The 24,788-nt window shown below is 40.7% G+C and overlaps 1 protein-coding gene across 3 annotated transcripts in view; it reads left to right on the top strand.

Moving 5' to 3' along the window:
* DROSHA (drosha ribonuclease III) overlaps positions 1-24,788 on the top strand; it is a 115,922-nt gene that overhangs the window by 59,802 nt on the left and 31,332 nt on the right. For all 3 annotated transcript variants that reach the window (XM_034411937.2, XM_034411938.2, XM_060691129.2), the window contains one exon: positions 17,651-17,753. In XM_034411937.2, coding sequence (XP_034267828.1) covers positions 17,651-17,753 — 103 coding nt within the window. The remainder of the gene's footprint in view (positions 1-17,650; positions 17,754-24,788) is intronic.

Here is a 24,788-nt window from a genome sequence, read left to right as displayed (position 1 = left end):
AGAAGCTGGGACAAGTAATGGGAACTCACCCCGTTATGCGGCACTAGGGATTCGAACTGTTGAATTGCTGACCTTTTGATCGACAAGGTCAGCGTCTTAGCCACTGAGCCACCACATCACTCATTATATACTATACATAGTAGTATATTTTATCACAATATATTTTATTATAGTTTTTTTTGGTTTTGTTACATTGGTATTCCTCTCAACTCCATTAATGGCCTTCATTAGCAGTTCCTTCTAGCCTGACCCATTGCAGATTTCCCAAGCGGCCCCAAGTTTTATCGCCCAGATGGAATTGACTATGTAAGATGGGATGTTGGGGTGATTGACATGGGTTTATAAAGTTTCCGGAGGCTTTTATAAAGAGTCCCTGAAAATTTAGTAAGTTTTTTCACTATAACTACAAGAGAAGCTAGTGAATGGGCCTCAGAATGGCAAATGGAGTTCAGTGTAAGCAAGCAAAAAGAAATTTATGTTGGTGCCCAAGAATATCCAAATTTCACACATATATTAGTGGGAGCTGAGATAGCAGTGCGTGTTTAGGAAAGAGATCTTGAAATTAGAGTGAAGACATCTATGAAAATATCAACACAGTGTACAGCTGCTATAAAAAAGAATGAATTTGTAGGAGGAGACAGAACTAGGAGGCAGAGTTAAGCACGTCATCATTTTAGAGTCATTAGGTTGCCTCAGATGGTCCAAGTACAACCCCTCTTGAATTCCGCTGACCCTTATCTGGCACCAATTTTGAACTGAACTTTCGTTGATTAGATTCTTGTATATAGCCTTGGGCAGTAAATCCTTTTTGAACTGCAACTTAATGAATAGTCCTGATCCTTTGCGCCTGAGAGAATTCCATGCACAAGACTACTAGGAAGGGAATTAAAGCAGCCAGTTTTGGAGAATCCCTCTCCCTTTCCCCACTTTTTTTGGATTATATGATATTTCTGGTGAGCACATTTTAAAAATAATTGAGGAACCAAAAAAGGTGCAGCATAGAGAAACCAAAATTATTAGAGGGCTAGAACATCTCCCTTAGTCACCCCGTGAGGGAAAATTGCAGGGCAGGGGTCCCCAAACTTGGCAGCTTTAAGACTTATGGATTTCAACCCCCAGAATTCTCCAGCCAGCTATGATAGCTGGAGAATTCTGGGAGTTGAAGTCCACAAGTCTTAAAGCTGCCAAGTTTGAAAACCTCTGTTAAAGGGTCTTGATCTGTATCTGAGAGTAAAGTTGAATGAAGAGATGCATAATTTGGAACATGTGAGCAGAGATATTTTTTTCTTCCATGTTTACAATATCAGATATCAAAGCTGGTCCAGAATCATTAGCAGGAGAACTGACTTACATGACATATCGAACTGGAGTTTGGTGACATGAGATGAGGTGAGGACCATCTGTTTAGGATAGGGTCTTCTTCTTAGGTAGGGGGCTGACTAGAAGACCTCCAAGGTTCCTTCCAACCCTATTTTCTATGTCTAAGATTAAATAAAGGAAAGATTAGGTTTAGAATTCTTTTTTCTTGATGGCTATTCAGTATCTCTTCAAACACTGGCAAAATGCCCCAAATGCCAGCTACAGGGAAGCAACAGTGGTGGAGAAATGTTTGTGGTCTTCCTAAATGCATTTGGTTTACTATTGTATGACAGAATGCTAGATTGGATGGGCTGATACTGTATCCGGCAGGCTTCTACTAGGCAACTATAGCAATAGTGTGACGAAATGGGGTTGAGGGGTACCCCGGACCGTGAACCAGCTCATGAGTAAACACACTGAGACTGAAATGATTCTGACAGAGGCGTCTTGTGTAAAAATATAATTTACTTTAAAACATTTAAAAAGCACTATGTCTTTAAGAAAACACATTAAAAACAAAGTCTTATCTGGGTATGTGAAACAAGGCTATCTCCCTAGATCCCTCTCCACAATACCGAAACAGTTCACAAAAGAATAAAGCTAGCATGAAGGTAAACAGCTTCGGCGTCGATACATCATCAAGGCCATCATGGTGGGAGCAGCACGAGCTTCACAGCTGAAAGTCACCTGAAGTAAAAACAGTTCAAAAAGCAAACATTGCTTGAAGCTTGTGGGAGGAAGAAGGTCCAGCAACAGCAGTCCCGATGATAGCTTGCGTGCTACAAAACAGCAAAAGGCAAGCATCCGTGGGAGTCTCTCTGTAGCGGCGTCTGGAGTCCTTATCTGCATTCTTCTCCCATCTGCGGCGTTGCACCAAGCTTCCTGCAGGAGCTGTGCATTTAGGCCTAGATTAGACTAGGCCCAAGTAGCAAGCAAAAGGTCCTTGCTTATATAGGGAGTTAACCTGCAATTAACTAGGGCGGGGAAGGCTTGCAGGTAATTGCCAACAGCAGATGGCTTGATTAAAACCATACTGTTTGTGAGTAGGCAGATAGCCACAGCAATCCTGGAAACACTCGTGACAATCCCCTTCTCTGCGGCTATTTGACTGGTTAACAAACATACATTCTACATTGGGTACATATATACATCAATGGTAAGTACATTCACATAGCCATCGACATTTTTCCCAGAAGATAGAGGTGTTGGTCACGGGGCAGCGGTTTGGTAAACACGTCCGCTACCTGTTCCTTGGTTTCACAATACACAGTCTTAATGAAACCTGTTTTCACCAATTGCCTCACATGTTTGTTTTGTATATCAATATGGCGCGATCTCTGGCCTACAGCATCGGCTTCCGATATGTTAATGGCAGCCATGTTATCCTCATAGACTTTTATAGGTTGCATGGGCTGCCTCCATAAGCTTACCAGAAGATCGTCAAACCAAACTAGGTTTTTGGAAGCTTTGGACAAACTTACATACTCAGCTTCCGCTGTGGAAGTTGCAATTAACTTCTGCTTCCCAGAGTACCAATACACGGGGCTACTATTTAGGTATACAATGTACCCCGAGGTACTTTTTCTAGATCTAACATCCCCTGCCCAATCGGCATCCGAAAAACAACTCAATCTTAATTCTCTAGTTGCTTCTGGTTCCAACAACAATGAATAGTTCACAGTACCTTTTAAATATCTCAGGAGTCGTTTGATTCCGCTCCAATGGTACTGTGTGGGATGTTCAGAATGTCTAGATAACACATTTACACTTAGACTGATATCCGGTCTAGTCCAATTTGCAATGTACAACAATGACCCAATCACGGACTTGTAAAGGGTCTTATCCTCAAACTCCGTACTCTCAGTGTACATATTCTTAAGGAAGTCTGTTGCCATAGGGGTATCGCATGGCTTCGCCTCTACCATGCTACACTTTTTAAGCAATTCCTGAATCTTATCTTCCTGAGAGAGCCGAAACCCCTTCTCGGTTTTTACGAATTGCACCCCTAAAAATTTGCTAATGTGACCTAATGGTTTTAGGGCGAAACTCTTACTTAGGTCCTCAGAGAACTTCTTAAGCCTGTTCTCTGATCTACAAATATATAGTATGTCATCGACGTACAACAGTACTATTTCCCTAATGCCCTGATCTTCCTTGACAAAAACACACTCGTCAGCCGACGATGGTAAAAAGCCCATCTCTCTCAGGCTTTTTGTGAGACACTCATACCATCGCTTACCAGATTGTTTTAAGCCATATAGGCTCTTGTTCAACAACCACACATCGTCTTCCCGATGGCTTACTCCCTGAGGAATCCTCACGTACAGCTCTTTGTCTAACTGGGCGTGCAGGTACGCGGTCTGAATATCGAACTGATATACATGTTCGCCTCGCATGGTAGCGATGGTGAGAGCTGTTCTCACGCTTTCAGGGCGCACCGTGGGCGAGAAGGTGTCCTCATAATCGTCAGGGAATCTCTGCGAAAATCCCTGCGCCACTAGTCTCGCCTTATAGATAAAGCCCCCACCTTCAATGGGCTTTTGCTTGAAAAGCCACCTGGTGCCGATCACCCTCTTGTCCTTGGGCAATCTTGTTGGCATGAATACATCGAGCCTTCTCAGGCTGTCTAATTCTGTATCCATGGCGGCCAGCCACTTCTGTCGTTCATGGTCAGGTAAGGCCAACACATCCTCATATCTCTGAGGGGTGGCCAAAACCTGGTCGACTGAGGTAACAAAGTCGTCGTACCTCTTAGGCTTATTGCCCCTGGTAACCCTAACTGGTCTGCCTTTAGGGGAGTCACTTACATCAGAGTCGTCCGATGAGTCATCTACCTCGTGACTATCACTATGCGTCTCAGAAGCTGGGCGCCTATCCTTCCTGGCTACCCCCATCTTGCGCTTCAATACCCCTTTCAAGGGTGCCTGGGATGCACGCTTCCCAGAACCAGATGTATCCCTATCCTCGGGTAGGTTTTCCGATACATCCTCCAATTGCCTATGACGACTACGGGAAGGGTTCCGAGTAAGAATCTCATTGGCATGGATCTTACTCCAGTTGGCCCCTTTGTGAAAAGTGGCAGACCTTGATATCATTAATTTCCCGTTAGGGTAGGCAAACCTAAATGCCTTGGAGCCCTGCTCATAACCAACAAATCTCAGTTTAACAGAGATTGGGTCTCCCTTTCTCCTGAGCTCCTTCGGGACATGAACATCGGCCATCACCCCGAAAACGTGGAGGTGTGCCAAGCTAGGCTTATGGCCGTATAGCACCTTGTATGGGGTCTTCTGCACTACACTAGACCACACTCGGTTCAAGGTGTAATTCGCGTATCTAACTGCTTCTACCCAGTACGCGAAGTCTAGTCCGGAATCCTCTAGGGCGCACCGCATCATAGTTTGTAATACATCGCTGCGCTGTTCTGCAACGCCATTTTGAAACTTAGAGTAAGGGGCGGTGCGTAAGTGGACTATGCCCTTACTCCTCAACCAGCTGGAGAACTGCCTGGAATTAAATTCAATCCCCCTGTCAGTTAAGATCTTCTTAACTCTGACCTGGTGCTGGTTCTGGACTAAGTTACAAAATTCCTTAAACTTAGTCAACGTTTCACTCTTGGACATTAGGGGAAAAACGAATCCAAATCTGCTATGGTCGTCTACTATGGTAAGAAAGTACCGTCTCTTACCCACGGAAGGCGCAAATGGACCCACCAAATCCATGTGGACGAGCTGAAACGGGTGTTCAGAGTACCTCTGAGACTTCTCGGGCGCAGATTTCGCCTTCAACTTTGCACTCCTACAAATTGAACAGTCTAGGAATGTGTTACAATCATTGATCTTGGTTCCCCTTGAGTGTTCGGTTACCTTCTTTACTATAGGAAAACTCACGTGACCTAATCTACGATGCATCAAGTGAGCGCATTCATTGTGCAACGGCTCACCTGTAGCAATTGCATTAGCATTTTCAGGTTTCCTACTATCTGACTCTAAGTTAAAATTTAAAAACTTTTTATTAACTTTACATTTGTCTTTACAAGGCTTCCTCTGGTGAAAGTCTTGATCCTCATCACCTAGTTCTAACTGTGATTCATTGTTACTACCAAATGAGATAGCATAATTGCTATCACTGCAGGACTCAGCATTCGTATTGGGGGAATAATAAGGCAAGCCACCTATCTTCAAAACCTCCCCAATCACACATTTGTTGTTTTTGATCACAGCTGTTTCTCCTGAGAACAGAATCTCCACTCTAGGGTTCTCACATAATCAGGCTTAGCAGATTATGATCTATCTCTGGTACATACAATGCTCCGTGAATCTCCCCTATCCCAGGGATATAAACATCTCCAATGCCAACAACATTCACCTTTTTACCGTTTGCAACTTTGACCATGGATTGATGCCTTCTCATATTAGCAAACAACCTTCGGTCACTGACAACATGGTTACTGGCTCCACTGTCCATTAACCATAGTTGCTCTCGCTGTTCCCTTGTAAGCTCTGACTCAGTAGTTTCCACTATACCTACAGAGCTATCATTAAACCTGGGATTGTTCCCTTTGTTGCCTCCATTTGGCTTTTTACCCCTTCTGTGGTTAGGAACATCTATACTTGGCTTTCTACCAGGAGGCAATGGCCTCCTTTTACATTTATTATCAGAAGGTGCCTTTGAACATGCCCTAGCATTCACATTTTGTGGGCAATCCCTTCTATAATGTTCTCTTGAACCACAATTGAAGCATTCTCCGATAGTATATGCTCTATCTGAACTATCGGGCCTTCTTAAAGGTTTTTCCTTTTTGTGAAAAGCCGCCCTGCATTTTCGCAAGTTATCTTCAGCAATCAGTCTGCCAGATAACACTTCTAAAGATAAGTTATTACAACTAACATTATCCAGTTGCGATATAAAATTATCCCAGCTAGGGTCAAGGGAATTGAGTATAACAGTAATGAGGGTTTGTTCAGACACTGTTTCCCCCCTCAACATCAATTCCTGCCTTAACCTGTTTAACTCACATAAGTGTTCATTAATATCTACTCCCGCCTTCAACTTTGCGGAATAGAACTCCCTATAAACTCTGTTTGTAACATGGGAGCTTTTTGAACAAAATAGCTTATGTAGTTTCACCCAAACTTCTGTTACGGTCAGGTTACTAGGTATACTGGGATATAGTGCAGGGTTAATGGACATCAATAAAATACAAAAGGCCTTATGGTGTAAAATATCAACTTCTAAGGACCATGGTCTAGGTGGGGGTTTTAACAGCAACGATAAAACATTTTCTTTCATTAAAATTACTTGAATACTTTTAACCCATTCCTTAAAATTTCCTCCACCCACACTTAAACTTTTAAAATTAGGAGGAAGGACCTGTACATTATTAAACATGGAAATAGACATTGATGTTCAAAATGTGGTCCGTCCTGGAACGGGCAATAAGGCATTGGAATGGAAGCACACAGCACAGTGTCTTCCATCTGGCATTCTGACGATCGTTCCTCCCCAATGGGAGGGATTAAAACTTCACGTTGTGCGGATGCAAAACTCATCCTGGCTTGATCACAAAAACTCGAGGGTCCTCTCTGGTGCACATCTCTAGGAATTTTTGGACGCGCTCCCAAATTCCTATCTTCAGTTGAGGTAGCCTCCGGAACCGTCCTGGATGTCGATGTCGTCACGGATGGATATATCCCACTCGTGGCGTGCGCTGAATTAGTCGCAGACATCAGGGGGGCTTTGGGATGCGCAGCTCCTATTTGTTGAGCCGATGGTGCCTGCAAACCATCGCCTAAAATGGTTGCCAAAGTCTCTATCACACTTGCAACCTTACGCTCAACATGAGAGTCTCTTAATTTTTTAGCAGAAGTCACTGATGTCATCAAGGGAGCTAAAGTCTTTATAGCCTGATCTATGATGGCTTCAACAGCAGGTGGCGCAATGTCAACTTGGCCATGCTGGTTTAACAAAGAAGCAGGAACATTCGAATCAGGCAGTCTGTTATCCCCCATTCGACACTTATGGTCTGAGGTGGGGTTTTTAGGAAAAGATTGAAAGTCTCTTACCGATCCGGTGTTTTGTAGGACTTCGATCTTCTTTCCTTTCACGGCTGAATTCTTTAATAATTCACTAGAATCAGCAGTCGGGTTCTGACTTACTGTGGGCAAACCTAAAAACTGAAGGATTGCCTTCCTAAACTCATCATCCACCTCTGTATTTGTTTTCAAGACCTGAAGTGGCGTTCTTCCAGTCTCTACTTCTTTTGGTGATGATGGTTTATTCACTATCTTAGGCCCTTCAGGAGTTGAGGCCTCTGCTCCAAAACTTATAGCTCCACTATTCTCTAAGTCAATTAGAGTTTGGGGTTTTTCAGCCAAAACATTTTTGGCCTGAGCCCCAGACAGTCCAGTTTGTGACTTCATACTTTGTGCTGCTGCTGCTGCCCTAGTCAACATCTATTCAACTGCAGACATTCCAGTCTAGCGCGTTACCACATGAGCGTAAGTTCGTTAAACCATCCTCTGCTACCAATTGTGACGAAATGGGGTTGAGGGGTACCCCGGACCGTGAACCAGCTCATGAGTAAACACACTGAGACTGAAATGATTCTGACAGAGGCGTCTTGTGTAAAAATATAATTTACTTTAAAACATTTAAAAAGCACTATGTCTTTAAGAAAACACATTAAAAACAAAGTCTTATCTGGGTATGTGAAACAAGGCTATCTCCCTAGATCCCTCTCCACAATACCGAAACAGTTCACAAAAGAATAAAGCTAGCATGAAGGTAAGCAGCTTCGGCGTCGATACATCATCAAGGCCATCATGGTGGGAGCAGCACGAGCTTCACAGCTGAAAGTCACCTGAAGTAAAAACAGTTCAAAAAGCAAACATTGCTTGAAGCTTGTGGGAGGAAGAAGGTCCAGCAACAGCAGTCCCGATGATAGCTTGCGTGCTACAAAACAGCAAAAGGCAAGCATCCGTGGGAGTCTCTCTGTAGCGGCGTCTGGAGTCCTTATCTGCATTCTTCTCCCATCTGCAGCGTTGCACCAAGCTTCCTGCAGGAGCTGTGCATTTAGGCCTAGATTAGACTAGGCCCAAGTAGCAAGCAAAAGGTCCTTGCTTATATAGGGAGTTAACCTGCAATTAACTAGGGCGGGGAAGGCTTGCAGGTAATTGCCAACAGCAGATGGCTTGATTAAAACCATACTGTTTGTGAGTAGGCAGATAGCCACAGCAATCCTGGAAACACTCGTGACAAATAGACTTATATACCGCCTCATAGTGCTTTATAGCACTCTCTGACCAATTTACAGAGTCAGCATATTTTCCCCAAAAATCTGGGCCCTCATTTTACTGACTTTGGAAGGATGGAAAGCTGAGTCAACCTTGAGCCAACCAGGATCAAACTCCAGGCTGTGGGCAGAGTTAGTCTGCAATACTGTGTTCTAACCACTGTGTCACCAAGGCTCCTCTTTTCCTGCTCTGGAAGCAATTTGAATTCTGGCCTCTCTCCTTGAGTTCTGATTTTGTTTGCCTGAAAATTATTCCCACTAACAATCCTTCTAAATACCACCGTAATACGAGAGTCTGCCTTCTGAAAAATTTATGGGGATGCTAGATGATACTGAAAATGTCGAAGTGACTTACTTACAACCGAAACAGTTTTAGATTGATCTTTCAATTTACTCTCCCTTAACCAGTGCCACTTATGCTCCTAAACATACATAGTTCATTGATTTCCCCTTACACTTCTTAGATGCCTCTAAGTCCCCCTCTCTCAATTTTCATCATCTCTCTCTACCCCTTTTGCCAGATGTCATCCTTGTGAACATTTATTCTGAAGCTATTGTTGTCTGACTGTCGTGAACATCATTAATATGAAGCAGACAGGTTTATGTTTTGTCTTCGTGCCAGATTTATACCTCTTGATTCAAGGGTGTAAATAGGAAGTTGTTCAGATGGTTGTGTTTCATCTTTCCCCATATTTAGGATTCATTTTGCATTCTGAGCATGTAGCAATAGCAAAAGGAGAGATTTCAGAAAAGCTGGGTTTTTTTCCCCCCTTGGTTAACTCTTCTTATATAGTAGCTGTAGTCCAGCTGTGGGAGGGTTTGGTTATCTTTCTAGACTTCAAAATATATATATATATATATACTGGAATCATTCTGTCATTTTTGCTTTTACTTGCTTGTCTACTCAAAATTGATTTGTCCTCCAAGTTGACACAGCTCGCATTTAGGTCTCCGTTAGGTGGGGAGATTTAGTTTCCTGTGATTTGTTCCTACAAAGTTCCAGAATGACATGAAATGCAAACTCTATGAGAAGGGCTGGATAATTGGATTATTTCCATGCCCGTACTGATAAAAGATGGCAAGACATACTTTTCTAGCCTGGTTCCTGGAGATAGTTTAGGTGCTTCAAGGATACAGTAATGTCTGAATCAAATTTCCCTTGACTTTTTGTGTATTTTGGATTCTATATCCAAAAAAGAGTAGATTTAAAACTCATATTTTAAAGAAAACCAAGTAATCCTATTCCTTCAGCATTTTCCAGCATCTGGATTTTTTTCCTTGAACCTATTTCACATTGCTGATTGTGAGTTTATAACCATGGAGAGTAAAATTGCCACTAACTTTCATGAGAAGAACATCATCAAAAGTACACATTTCTATATGTTTGGTTTAAAGTGATTGTCCATAGGGAACTCTTGCATCTTTCCCTCTATAGAGGGGACTCCAAGAAAAGAGAAAGCTCTGTGTATCACCCAGGGCTCTTGTTTTCTAAACCTACTTCTGCCGATCTTTTTCTGAATACTGACCCTTTGCTGTTAAAGCCTCATATGAGTTTTTAGCTGCAATCTCCAGCCTTCATTCGATCTCATTGAGGAAAAGCAATGCCACCCATGCATATAGAATATTGTGAAGAGAAGGGTTATTTATTTATTTGAATTTATTTATTTAGTTAGTTACCGTATTTTTCGGAGTATAAAACACACCGGAGTGTAAGACACGCCTTAGTTTTTGGGGAGGAAAATAAGAAAAAAGTTAATTGGCAGGTGGATCGGTCTCCCGGAATAGCCCCAATCAGCTGTTCCCAGAGGTGAATTTTAGCAACAGATTCCTTGGTTGTGAGCTCCGTGCCTTGCTTATTTTTGCTTTTTTTTCTGCCTCTGAAACCTCTGAAACGGAGTTTCAGAAAAACTTTCTTTCCTGCCTCTGAAAGCCTCTGAAACAGCTTCAGAGAAAAAAAGCCTCTGAAGCTGTTTGGGGACTTTTTTTCTGAAGCTTCATTTCTGATGCTTTTTTCAGCCTCTGAAGCCTCCGTTTGAGAACTGGGTGGGGCTACATTTGGAATATAAGACGCACCCAGATTTTCACCCTCTTTTTTGGGGGAAAAAGGTGCGTCTTATACTCCGAAAAATACGGGACTTAGTTAGATAGTATTCCCCCCTTTATTACTTTTACAAGTAATTCAAACCGGCAGACATATCCAACACCCCTTGGATCCTGTTTTCCCCACAACAACCCTGTGAGGTAGGTTGGGCTGAGAAGGAGTAACGGGGCTGTTAGGATCTTGGAGGGGAAACTCTTTTCCAGAGGGCAAACAATGCAACCTGAAAGATGAGTGTCCATGGTCCCAATAGATCAGCAGTCCCAGACCTTTTGGCCACCAGGGACCGGTTCCGTGGAGAGAGGTTTTTCCGTGGACCGGACGGGGCGTGGTTTCACATGCTGCCTGCATCCCATGGATGGGGCTTTGCTTGTTCGGATTCTGGCATGCCGTGGCCCAGTGCCGTTCCATGGACAGGGGGTTGGGGACCCCTGCAATAGATGACATTGCTCATTTGAAGAAGCTTGTAGCACACCAAACCTGCCAGATCAAATCAGCCAGGCAGATACTATGGGAGATGGGCAATTCCAGTGGTGAAATCCAAATTTTTTTACTACCGGTTCTGTGGCATGGCTTGGTGGGTGTGGTGTGGTTTGATGGGCGTGGCTTGGGCATGATAGGGGCAGGATACTGCAAAATCTCCATTTCCACCCCACTCAGAGGTGGTATTTGCCGGTTCTCCGAACTACTCAAAATTTCCGTTACCGGTTCTCCGAACTGCTCAAAATTTCTGCTACCAGTTCTCCAGAACCTGCTGGATTTCACCCCTGGGCGGTTCCTTAAGTAACCAGGCCCTATGCCTTGTGAGGCTTTATAAGTGACAACCAGCACTTTATAACAATTGAAATAATACAATTAATAGTTTAGTATATATTTGTGTACATTTGCCTGTCTGTTTATTCTTAAAACAGCAAAAAAAATATCTTATGGGTAGCCCTTGGCTTATGACTGTAATTGAAACCAGAACTATGGTCCTAAATCCCTACAGTCGTAATAAGGCATCACATGGCCAGAGCCAATTTTACAACATTTTTATGGCAGTCATTAAGTGAATGCCATATTTGTTTAGCAAATTTATTTTCCTCTGTGTTTTTTTTTGGGCAGAAGTTGGAAGTAATTTGTATTTCTGGGGGGGGAGGTCACAAAGTAAGTCATGTGAGTGTGGGGTGCTGCAAACATCTGTAAAGGTGAGCTGATTGCCAAGCACCTAAAATGCAATTGCATGGCCATCTGTGCTTGTGTGACCAATGTGATTCTGAAAACAGGTCATACATAGCTCTGGGGAGGTCCATCGTTATTAACTGACCAGTCATATGTCAAGCACTACTTGTATATCAGTAACGAGTGAAATAAAAATGAATGTTGTCCCTCGGAGTGAGTTTAGACAGTGACCTTGAATTCAGGGCATAGGGAAGTATTCGGTGTCTGTTCCTTAATCTGGTCTACTTTATGAGACTGACATTTACTGTATGTAACAATTTCCCTCATAATTTCCATTTTTTTAAAAGAAAGAAAAGAAAAATTCCTGAACATTTCTGAAAATCTTACATTTCTAATCCTTGTCCCTCCAAAGTGATGTGGGAAAAAATGTTTCAGACCTTACACAAGGACGGAATCTCCTACCTGATCATTAAAGTTGCCTGACTTTTTTCAGCATGAGCTTGGAAAAAAAAGGTGCTGCTTCTTTAAGGAGTTTACTCATTCTGGTTCACTGTTAAAGTAAACTCTTAAAGACTCTTTAAAAAGGTAAAGGTTCCCCTCGCACATACGTGCTAGTCGTTCCTGACTCTAGAGGGCAGTGCTCATCTCTGTTTCAAAGCCGAAGAGCCAGCGCTGTCCGAAGACGTCTCTGTGGTCATGTGACTGGCATGACTGAACACCAAAGGCGCATGGAACGCTGTTACCTTTACACCAGAGGTGGTCCCTATTTTTCTACTTGCGTTTTTTACGTGCTTTCGAACTGCTAGGTTGACAGAAGCTGGGGCAAGTAACGGGAGCTCACCCCATTACGTGGCACTAGGGATTCGAACCGCTGAACTGCCGACCTTTTGATCGACAAGCTCAGCGTCTTAGCCCCTGAGCAACCGCATCACTGAAGACTCTTAAAGACTCTTAAAGTAAAGGCATCTTTGGAGGGGTTTGCCCAAAGCCTCATAAGAATTTGCCTTTATTTAATGCATGGGAGGGGGATGGTTGATTTTAACAAGATCCAAATGATTTTCAGAATATGTACAACCCTTGTTAGTATTCTACTGCTGCATGTTTCAGTTACATAATCATTTCCATGAAATATTTTTAGGGAGTGAAACGTGAAATACACTGATCAATAGAAACACACAAAAATGCAGAGTGAACTCTTCTAATGCATACAGGAAATACAGATGACTAAAACACTTTCTGCTATGTAGGATGAATGAATGACAGTGGAAGCCCAGTAAATTTTCTAGGCCAGAATTACCATAAATTGCACATTCCTTTTCATTTAAAAGAAGATAACCAGATAACATGATTTCTAATCAGGAATCTACATTTCAAAAGAAATGGAAGCCTAGGTGGAGCTGTGGAGTAAGGTATCAATATCTTTGAAAGAGATGCATGAAAGTTTGCCTGCTTTTTTGAGAGAGAGAAAAATACTACTAGAATATATTTACATAAGCAATAAGATATTCTATAATTTTGCTTTTATCTCTGTGTTCTTAAGTTTTAATGCATGTTTTTCAGCAAATAAAAGTGCATAATATAATGGTATTGTCTATATTCCTACCAAACAATTTGATTTTGTTTTCTTCTCCTTAAGAATCCGATAATTCTGATTCCTTGCAAACAATGATTTGCAAAATAGGAATAAGCCATAAAGTGTTTTGTTCGTTTCTGGTTTGGCAAGTTCTACAAACAACCACTATCGGGTTATAATTATAGTTTAGTGAAATATATGATTTCATTCAGTTAATTGGTTCCCTTTCCGTATTAGAATTATTGGTTCCATAATGAATGGATATTAGCTCAAACTAATATCCGTCATCATAACAAATCCAATTCCCTCAGAAGCACAGTATGCAAATCAGCTTCAGACTGTGGTCACACACTCTGATTTAATGGGCAGCATGTGTTTCAATGAAACAATAATGAAAACTTTTTGATGTGTGTTAATGGTGAAAGAGAAGGCAGTGATTGGTTTGCAGATAACATTAAGCCAGTTTTTATTACCTCAAGTCCAAAGCTACTTTTGCATATGAGCAAAATAATCATTTAATACTCAGCCAATGGTCACCCATCCCCCAGTACTGGGGGAGAGGGATGTACCTAAAAGAGAGGAAGCCAACAAAATGTCTAACTACAACATGACAGTTTCTAGAGTAATTTGTAATGCTCCATAGTTAGGAGGCAAGATTCATAATTCACCCTTTTTTTAAAAAAAATGTAGTTCATTGCAAAAAATACTTGTGGTTTATTTTGTTGATGTGATTTTGTATTTATATATGAAAGAGAAAAAAACACCTCCATCACAAAACACATTATGACTTAACCTCATGTGAAGGTAAAACAGAGAGTTGTACTTGGCCTTAAATGTGAATTGTGCCATTATTTCAGTTGGTTTAAGTGTCAGGTTCCAAAGGCAAAAAAACCCTCCAAACAAGAAGTAGGATTGCAACTGTAGTTTATCTCCTCCGGCATTCACTGACCACCTAAGGAATAATGCAATGAAGAAGAATTCTCAAAGCTAACATCCGGTGCTCCCCACCATCTTTTAATCTGTTCCCGCCACCATGCCCCCACTCTTGCGCGCCTGCCCGTCACCACGTGGTCCGTCTCCCAGCTGGAGGGCTTTCCAGCTTTTCAAGTTCCCTAATGCCATTTATTGCTCCTTGAGGCTCCTTCAGCTCGCTGTGCTTCTGCCTTGCCGCCGGAAACACCCACGCTGGCGTTTATTGCTTTTTGGTGCTTCTGCAGGCCGCTGTGCTTCCGCTTTACTGCTGGAGACTCCCATGCTGCCGACTCCGCCAACCAGTGGCCGCCGACCACCGAGGGTGATCCTGGGTGGACAACTAGCTCCTGCTGTAGCTCCCCCCATCAGAATGGCAGCTCCGGGCCGCCAGGCACTCTGGAGTTGACATTAAGTACAACTTGATGTAAACTTATTTCCATGGACCTTATTAAAAAAACCTAAAAATTAGCTCAGCATCTTTGGATGTTTGATGTATTGATTGAGCTGTAGCCTGCTTTTCTGCTGTGGTGAGTACTCAGGATGACTAACTGCATTTAAAATCCCTCAGGATTTTAGGGCCTAGGTTAATCTAAAATTGAAGATATCTTGTGCTTCGCTGAGGAAGACAGACTGTAATGAAATAGGGTGAATTCCTACACTGACTACCTGACCACCAAAATGAAGGAGTATACATCCAGAATTTGCATGTAGGTAAAGCCTGATCCACAAGCTGTAATCTTGATAGACCAGGCTCTCTACCCTTTGATCCTTGCCTGTTGAATTATCATGGTAGATAAAATTGGGAGAGGTGAGTTGCATCTTGTACCATCTGGCTTCATCCGCTAAATTTAAGGTCAGCATTTAAATCCAGGATTAAATTATGGTTTGTACATGATTTAGTAGCAATTAATTTAGTAGGCCTGAGGAATCACCATCATTGTCCCCTTTACTTACTGGTTTGAATGTAATCTGAAAAGAAAAGGAAGTATCACCGGTTATTTGCTAATTAAGGGTATTTATCCACTTTTCAGATCCATCCATCCCATTTTTAATTATAAATTATTTCAAAGACCTGGTTTCTCCTTGGCACAGGGACCACATTTTAATTTCTTCTTATTTATCGTGCAAATGTATTTGCCTGCCTTCACTGCTGGAAGTACAGTAGAATTTCTGGTATTTAAAAGCAAGCACTTGCCAAGATTTCAAAAGTGCCAAATAATAGCTCTAAAGTGGGTGCATAACATTCCATAAATCAGTGTCATTTTCATTTCAGTTCAGCACAGAGGTTAATATATACGCCCAGTGATATAATTAAAAATCAGAAAAATTAACATTCTCATTTTCATATGAAAGTTGCAATTTTGAAAGGAAGATCCTTGGAGTTTGATTGTTTCATTACACTTTAATAATTAACACACCAATTTGTTTGAAAATGGTATTATCACAGACATTCCTCTCAAAGTATAAACCAATCCTGAGTTGGTATTAGTTGATAGTACAACATTTATTCTTCCCTGTGGACACATGCAGTAGGTACTTTTAATCATCCATAAAAGTCACCATTAATCTGCATTATACAATTTGATTATTCAGCTCTGTCAAGTAGGATATTTTTCAGGAATAAATAATCCCAAATATTGAACAGAATCAGAACGCTTGTAAATTTATTATTATTTCATAATGCTCAGATGCTCGGATGTTGAAATACCTACCAATAATTAGATACTTTGAGCAGCAAGACATGCATTCATAAAACCAGATGCTTTAATAAAGTCATCCCGCTTGTGTTTGAGAGCTGTTTAGAAGACACTTGCAGTTGGGGTGAGGACAGTGGTGGAATTCATTTTTTTTTAACTAACAGTTCTGTGGGCGTGGCTTGGCGGGTGTGGCTTGGCGGGCATGGCAGGAGAAGGCTACTGCAAAATCTCCATTCCCACCCCATTCCAGGGGAAGGATACTGCAAAATCCCCATTCCCACTCCAGGGGAAGAGTATTGCAGAATCTCCATTCCCACCCCACTCTGGGGCCAGCCAGAGGTGATATTTGCCAGTCCTCCAAACTACTCAAAATTTCCACTACCGGTTCTCCAGAACCTGTCAGAATCTGCTGAATTTTACCCCTGGATGTGGAGCTGGTGGCTGACTCAGCACCATGGGTTCCCCTGGCAGCACAGGCTCTGTATTTGAGGATGCGCTTTCTGATCTGCCCCACTTGTCCATGTAGATCAGTACATGGAACATTGCCAGTTGCAATTTGCAGGTTTGTTCCCAAGCCATTTTCTATCCCCATTCTCACATTTTCTGCCTACCCCATCTTGTCCAAGAATTTATTTATTCTTTTAAAAATAAATGCAAATGTTGACTTAGAAAATTAACATCAGAGTATTTTTTTAAAGGATTTAGGAGACATTCATATATAGGCTGAAAATGTTGACATTTAAATGACCCTGAGTAAACCCAGTCTGGGTAATATTTCTTCATTAAAATCAACATGGGGATAGGCATATAGATGTGTTTTGGATAAATGAAGCCCACACATACTGACAAACCGGTAATGTAATGTTTAAAGTGTTGGGGAGACCCATATTCAACTGTTTCTGGGTGACTTTGGACCAATCAATGAACTTTCTTTACGGTACAAGATGGCTTTTGTGGGGAAAAATATAAGAGGAGGGGCATCTATGTATACATTGCTTTGAGCACCTGAATAAAATAAATATTTTTAAAAAATAAAAAATATTTTTAAGCATATCAGGAATATTGTCGCAATAGTGTTATCTTGATTCCTTGTTTACATAGAGTATTATCACTTAGGAAATGAGACTCAGAGAGACAAATTTAAAGTAGGCTTGTATTTATTATATTTCAACCCATGATGTTATCCATCATTTAAAAACGTTTTAGAGGTTGTGTTTGGAGTGTTGTGAGATTAATGCAGCATTTCTGCCAGTTTTAGTTTAGCATCCACTACATTCATCAAAACATCGTGCAAATTATAATAATTAGTGCAAGCAAACAGGTCAATTAAGTATGTCTCTGGCTCACGATATCTTTTCCATTTGACCTTCTTTCTGAGAAAGATCACTGTAGAAATCCATACATAATCCTGTTTGTGCCTGTCTTTCTTCATGATGCATATGGTGCAGTCTTTCGGACATCTGTCATTTTAGAAAATAACCTGTCTTGGTGTTTTGTAGAAGCTGGAGCTGGATCGTTTTATGCTTTATGCTCATGGACCTGATTTATGCAGAGAATCAGACCTGCGGCATGCTATGGCCAACTGCTTTGAAGCCTTGATAGGTAAGAAAACTATGCTGTGGCTTTTATGTATTTTAAGTTTGCTCTTTGTCAGCCTTCACTGTATGGCTGTGGTTAGAATGCAGTATTGCAGGCTAATTCTCCTGACTGCCACCAGTTCGATCCTGACTGGCTTAAGGTTAACTCAGCATTCGAGCCTTCCGAGGTCGGTAAAATGGGGACCCAGATTGTTGGAGGCAAAATATTGACTCTGTAAACCACTTACAGAGGGCTGTAAAGCACTGTGAAGCGGTATATAAATCTAAGTGCTATTGCTATAGTAAATATGTACATTCTGTACAGATAGTTAGAGGATTTCATATTCATTAGAAAGGAATGGGAAACTTGAGGCCCAGGATTATATTTTTCAGTCTCCGGAATCCCAAAGGTGCTTTTTCAAGAGGCAACTGAACTTTCTTGTTTTTCTTTGAATATGTTTCACTACTCATCCAAGAAGCTTCATCAGCTGTGACTGGATGGTGGGGAATGGAAGGATTTATATTCCTTACAGACAGCTGGTCATTTGCATTCTTTTAGAGGCCACTTGGAGATTTAGCTGTTTCCTTTCGGTCACCTGAGTTGTGCAAATGAGCCTTGCTGAAAACGCTGAAAGTCTACAATTCCTATGTTGCAGATAGGAGATAGATCACGGGTGTCAAATTTGTGGTGTCACATTGCTGTCACGTGACGTTTCATGACGTTTTTACCCTTCGCGGAGCTGGGGTGGGCATGGCCTGCATGTGACACATCCAGCCTGTGGGCCATCAGTTTGACACCCAGGGATAGATGGTGTATCCCTCCTCCTCTGTTGAGAGAGGGCTGTTCAATTTTGACATAGATGGCCTCTTTGACCCCTCTTTCAAACCAACAATCCTCTCTCTCTGGCATTGTTGTACATACCATCACATTTTGACCATGCAGTGGCCAAAAATCCTCAATTCAGTTTATTATATTTTGATGCAGAAATACATGTACCTTACAAAGGAAATCCTAAACTTAATTTTCAAAAAGAAAAGAAAAAAGCATATGGGGTGGGGGGGGAGAGATTCTTCCCACAGAAACCCTAAAAATAATTTAAAATCTCATCTCTGTCCACATATAAATTTAGCTACATTTGCTTATCTTAATTATCCTCAATGTATCCCTTAAACCCTCTTCTAATAAATATTAAGACTTGCTATTGAAATTGCAGGTTGAGATCTTAAAAATGAACTAAGGAGGTCATTTTAGTTCCCTCTTAGAAACTGAGCATGGAGAGTATTGTGCAAATTTGTATAAAAACAAAGCACTTATTTAAATGCTTACTGTATTGATGTTAAGCCAATTGTTTCCTGCTTGGCCAAGATATAATGAGGACACTTTTATATCAGCCAGAAATGAAATTTCAAAGTTATGTGCTAGAGAAGCACTCAACTCTGAACTCTTTCTCAACTTCATAAATAATAGTTGATGAAAGTCAAACTCCTGGTTCTGAGGTTAGCCAGAATGTAGATTACCTTGTTTGTGACTTGATCCAGCAAGATAGAATTAGATCAGACTTTTGTTGTGTAACAATGAGGAATTAGATTAGACTTCTGCTGTATGAGCAAGTGTTAAATATGAGATGATGACAGCATTTATGCTGAACTGAATCCTTTTTAAAATAAATTGCCCTGGTGGGACTAAGGCTACCATCCTGTGTGCACTTTCTAGGGTGTGAACCTAATGTTTAAGATTTATTATTATGTGTAATAATATAATTTCTAAAGTGCTTTCAAAACAAATGCTATGCAGCAGGTAAAAATCAGCAAGTGTTGTCTGATGGCTTATAATCTCATGAACAAAGAAAAATAGCAAAGGAAAGGAAACATAATAGAAAGGGAATGGAAGAAAATTAGCTAATGGGTAAAGGGCCAGAGAGTACAAATGCATCTTGAGAAGCAATTTAAAAATAAAAACTGGTTCAGGTATTACAACATCAAGAGACATGTCATCCCAAAATGAGATATAATAGGAGAGAAAATGGAACAAATGATACATTTTGAGTTTCAGAGGGACAAGGACTAAAATATCTCAGAAAAAAAAAGAACAAGAACAGGCCATTACCCACTTACCTGAGAGAAACAGTAGAATTTCTGGATAGGTATACTTGGAGTGCCCTGTAAATATGGGTTTGATTGTTAGTGGTTCTCCAGTTTTGATGGCCTTTTGGGATGGTGTTAATAACCAATGATGTTTGGCACATGGGGGTGGTGGAACATCCTTATGATGTAGGAGAAGATAGTTATGAGAAGAATGCAGAGTATGTGCACATATTCATGCCTTTGTACACACACACATACATACATGTATGTATGAACATGTATATATTCATACATGTACGTGTGCGTATAGATATGATTTAGTGGTGACGTAGTGGTTAGAATGCAGCATTGCAAGCTAACTCTGTCCACAGCCAGGAGTTCGACCCTGACCCACTCAATATTCCATCCTTCTGAGGTTGATAAAAAGAGGACCCAGAGTGTTGGGGACAATATGCTGACATTTATAAACCACCCAGTGTGTTGTAAAACACTATGGAGCAGTATATAAGTGCTATTGCTATAACACACACGCGCACGCACACACGCACACACACACACGCACACACACAGAGAGAGAGAGAGAGAGAGAGAGAGGTTTTTCTTGCTGGGGTAGAGAAAACTGGTCTCTCTTCAACCTAGCAGAAAAAGACTGCACTCCTAGTCTCCATGAATTGGAGGAATACCTAAGAACTCTTCCAGGCTTTGATTAAATCTGCACTTCAGGTTGATCACATCTGTCATTGCAACACCAAGAATCGAACATAAAGCATGTATGCTGTTCAACTGCCCAAATTCCCTAGCCAGCATGCCAATTCTGGGAGTTGAAGTCCATACATCTTAAAGTTGCGAAGGTTGAGAACCACTGAGGTAGGCAATGGTGATAGCTCCATTTATGTCAATATGCTTTCTTCTCAGTTCAAGGAAGGCAGTAAAGCATATTAATGTAACTGAAAGCAGCCATAATTATTCTTTTCTTCAATAAATCCCCAAATCCTCATTCGACTTCTTGCTTTTGGGACCTGTGATTGCGTTGTATATTGCTAACCACATACACTTTTTGTGTATTCACACTGTGCATTTTTTTAAAAAATAAAACCAAATCAAACAAAAATCCAGATGTTAACTCTCTAAACATTACTTTCTTTCCATTAGTATTTCCATTTTATTTTCTAACGCTTTCCATAACCTTTGTTCTTGACTCCCTCTTTATTTCCTGTGAACTTTCTTTCATGTTTTTCCGTTAATGACTGTATTCATATAAATAAGATCATTATGTTTCCATTCCCCACATCTTCCCAGTTAAAAATGTGCCTCACTTTTATCTTTTTCGCCATGGATGTTTTCAAGTTGAGGAATACGATTCATTTGAAACTGCTTCTTGGTTCATCCTTTGATTTTATTTTTTTGTAATTCTTTATCTATTTCTTCTTCTACATAACTTTTAAATTATTACATCTTTTTTTCCCTTTTTTGTAGCACTAACTCTTACTGATCTCAGCATTTTAATATCCCTCAATGTTTTTTTTCTCATTGCTACTGTATATATTTCATCCAATTCTATTACGCTGTAAGTTTGATCAGTTGAGTATTTGTATTCCCATTCCCTGATTCTAAGTATGGAATTCTGTGGTGTTTTGCTTGCTTCTAATTTGGCTCTTGTTTATCTCTCCCTCCTCCCCCCCTCTTTATTTTGCATTCTTGATGCTCTATGACAAGTGTGGCCAACCTGAAGTGCAGATATATCCAATATAAACTCAGAAGAGATCTTAGGTATCCTTCCAATTCAAAAAGATGATTACATAGAGATTATGAGTGGAGTCTTTTTCTGGCTGGGAAATTCTGGGAGTTGAAGTTCATATATCTTAAATTTGCCGAAGTTAAGAAACAGTGGTCTACCGTTATCATTCTTCAGTAACCAGCCTGGGGATTGCTGCTGTCATAATCCTATTGAATGCAGGGTTGTTTCAGACAGTGAATAGTGAATGGTCTGCTGGCTTTACCAGATAACAATCAAGAAGCAACAGCTTCTTGAACATAGGTCAGGATACATCTCATAGTTTCTGTTATTTGCTATGTAATGCTTCCAATAGGATTACTGATTTATTATTATTATTATCTGGACAACTTCTAGATGGCAATATCTATAACATCATTTCATAGGGCTATCAATCTCCCAAGAGATTGATGGTTCTACTGGAGAAATAGAAATGTGAAGTACCTATGTCAAATATATCTCAATCCCCCTGTTGGTCAGGGGTGTCAAACTTGCGGCGTCACATTGTCGTCATGTGATGTATCACAATTTTTTTGCCCCTTCGCTAAAATGGGGCATGGCCAGTGTGTGACACATCCGGGCCACACGTTTGGCACCCCTGCTGTTGGTGTTTGAACAGCTGATTTGAAATACAAAGTAGAGAAACCCAATCCAGAATGTTCTCAATGCTATTGTACCTCTGAATCTTTCTCCTTCCCGAAACCAATTTCACGTAAAGTGTCTCCTACCCTGTATTACACATTGTGTGTGAGTTAGTATACAGTGATGGCCATAAATGTTGGCACCCCTGAAATTTTTCCAGAAAATGAAGTATTTTTCACAGAAAAGTATTGCAGTAACACATGTTTTGCTATACACATGTTTATTCCCTTTGTGTGTATTGGAACAAAACCAAAAAAGGGAGGAAAAAAAGCAAATTGGACATATGTCACACAAAACTCCAAAAATGGGCTGGGCTTGTTTCAGTAAGAAGAAAACCAGAAAAATAAGAGATAGCAAGATTATTAAGTACAGCAGCTTTATGATCTGCTAAAGAACAATCTAATAAAACACAAGAAAATGAAAGATGCAGCATAATGAACAGAAACTAGATTAATGTAGAAGGTTACGACATCGTAACCTGATAGAAGCATTGTTAGGAAATGAGATCCTAATGATTACCAGCAAGCAAAAGAAAAACATATGAGGAGACTAGGAGTATAGGATGCAACCCCCTCCCCCCTATAATTACAAATCAGTCATCATAAAAAGAGAGAAGTGGCTACAAACTGGGCTTAGTCCATCTGATAACTCATTCTGAGATCCAGCTACAGCTACCTAGGAGCCTAATAAACTCCTTCCTCCCTAAAATATTATGGCAGATTTTGGATGATGAGATTCAGAAAGTGGCAGCATGTAAAGCTCTCTCCTACATAAGCAATCTTTTGGCTGCCATACTTTAAAGGATTATTAATAATTTCGTTGGCCCAGTAGAATTGGAATTATTTCATGCAAATAGGCAGGGGCAGAATGTCTTGGTGTGTTGAGGGGAGTTTGCAATGTTCTCATTCTGGAATGTGGGTGGATATTTATTTTTTATTTTTTTATTTTTGAGAGGGATGATAGGTCTTTTGAAATATATAACCTAGGTGATCACCAGCCAAAAATAAGTACCTATTTATTTGATTGACCAATTTCTGCTCCCACTTTTCTGGTCAATTGAGCAGTTTGTTGCCAATTTCACTGACATTTGTTCAGGAGCTCTAATGGCTGTGATGAACTGATCCAGGAGCCATATTTTGTGTCTCATACTCTACTGTATAGGCTCCTAGGGTTGAAAATAGAATATATCTCTTAAACAGCAGAAGAAATTGAGTTTGATTGTTTTATATGCATCTACCTCTACTTATTTCTGGCTTTGGGTCTTAACTCTCCTTTTGATTGATCGATCTCTGTGACAACAGGGAATTGATCTTAGCAGCAAAATCAAGTTGTGTCTGACTATGACCAAGTTATATTTCAACAGATAGATCTGCCTTTTCAGTTATGGGTATATATACGAAGCAGCCAACAGTAAAGAACATGTTTGCTCATTTTCCTTGGAAAAACCCACCCCTTAGCATCATATGTGAACCAAACCAGCATGGCTTATTGGAACTATTATTAATACAAGCCAAAGCATAATGTGACATAAGAACATAGTCATATATAGATAAACTCTGGGCTCAAAAACTTGCTGGAATGCCAGAATTACAGTCACAGTGTTGCAGCCAAAATTGATTCCTAGTTAGCAAAGACTTTATTTTAGCATTATAATTTTGGGGCTGAGGAAAGAGCCGTTTTGTTGTTCCTATTATTAAGCAATTGGAAGTCTGAAACCTTCACTGCTTAACTGTGAGTCACAGGGAGATCTGACAATACATCCGGATCTATCTTTTATTTTTTCCCTTCCCTGCTCTCAGTTCAGCATGATTTCTCCTCTAAGGGGTTGGGGTACAAGCAGTGAGATTATTATTGGATTTCTTGTCTCTTTCTCATGCATTTTAGCTTGCCTGCAAAAATATATTCTGGGTCTTTTTTCCCCCTCATCTTTTTATTTTTTTCAAACAACGTAACAGCCATAAGGGTTCTGCCTCAGGCTACATTGTGTTTCATCAGATCAAAATAAGAGGGGAAAGCCATCCATCTTAACTCAGCTTGCCTCTTCACACTGTTTTGGTGTTTAATGTCGAAAAGGAGGGGGAATATTAGAATGGCAAACATGTATAACCAAAGAGATATATCTCTGGTATAAATCAAATTCTTCAGTTTTTCAGATGAAATGAAATGGGGGATTGAGTTTTCTCTAATAGTGCTATTAATTGGTATAATAAATCAGGTTTTGGAAATAGTAGAGGTATGGCGGTGGGGTCTCTGGGCGGGATAGATATGAGAGAGAGAGGGAGGGAGGGAGGGGGAGAGAGAGAGAGAGGGAGAGAGAGAGAGAGAGATACAGATGATAGTTAATAGATAGGTAGGTCGGTAGCAGTGGTGAAATGTAAAATTTGTTACTACCAGTTCTGTGGACGAGGCTTGGTGGGGGGTAATATGACTGGGTGGGTGTGGCCAACTTTTTTTTTTTTTTACTTTTAAAAGTATTTTTTCTACAGCCTCTTCGGATGAAAAAAATTATTTTAAAAGGCTCTGACGATCCCAGCTGAGTTGTCTGATCATTAGAAGCTT

Source organism: Pantherophis guttatus, chromosome 3 (assembly GCF_059756535.1).
Source record: "Pantherophis guttatus breed Tessera chromosome 3, ASM5975653v1, whole genome shotgun sequence".
NCBI lineage: Eukaryota > Metazoa > Chordata > Lepidosauria > Squamata > Colubridae > Pantherophis > Pantherophis guttatus.
This window is presented reverse-complemented; position numbering and strand designations above follow the sequence as displayed.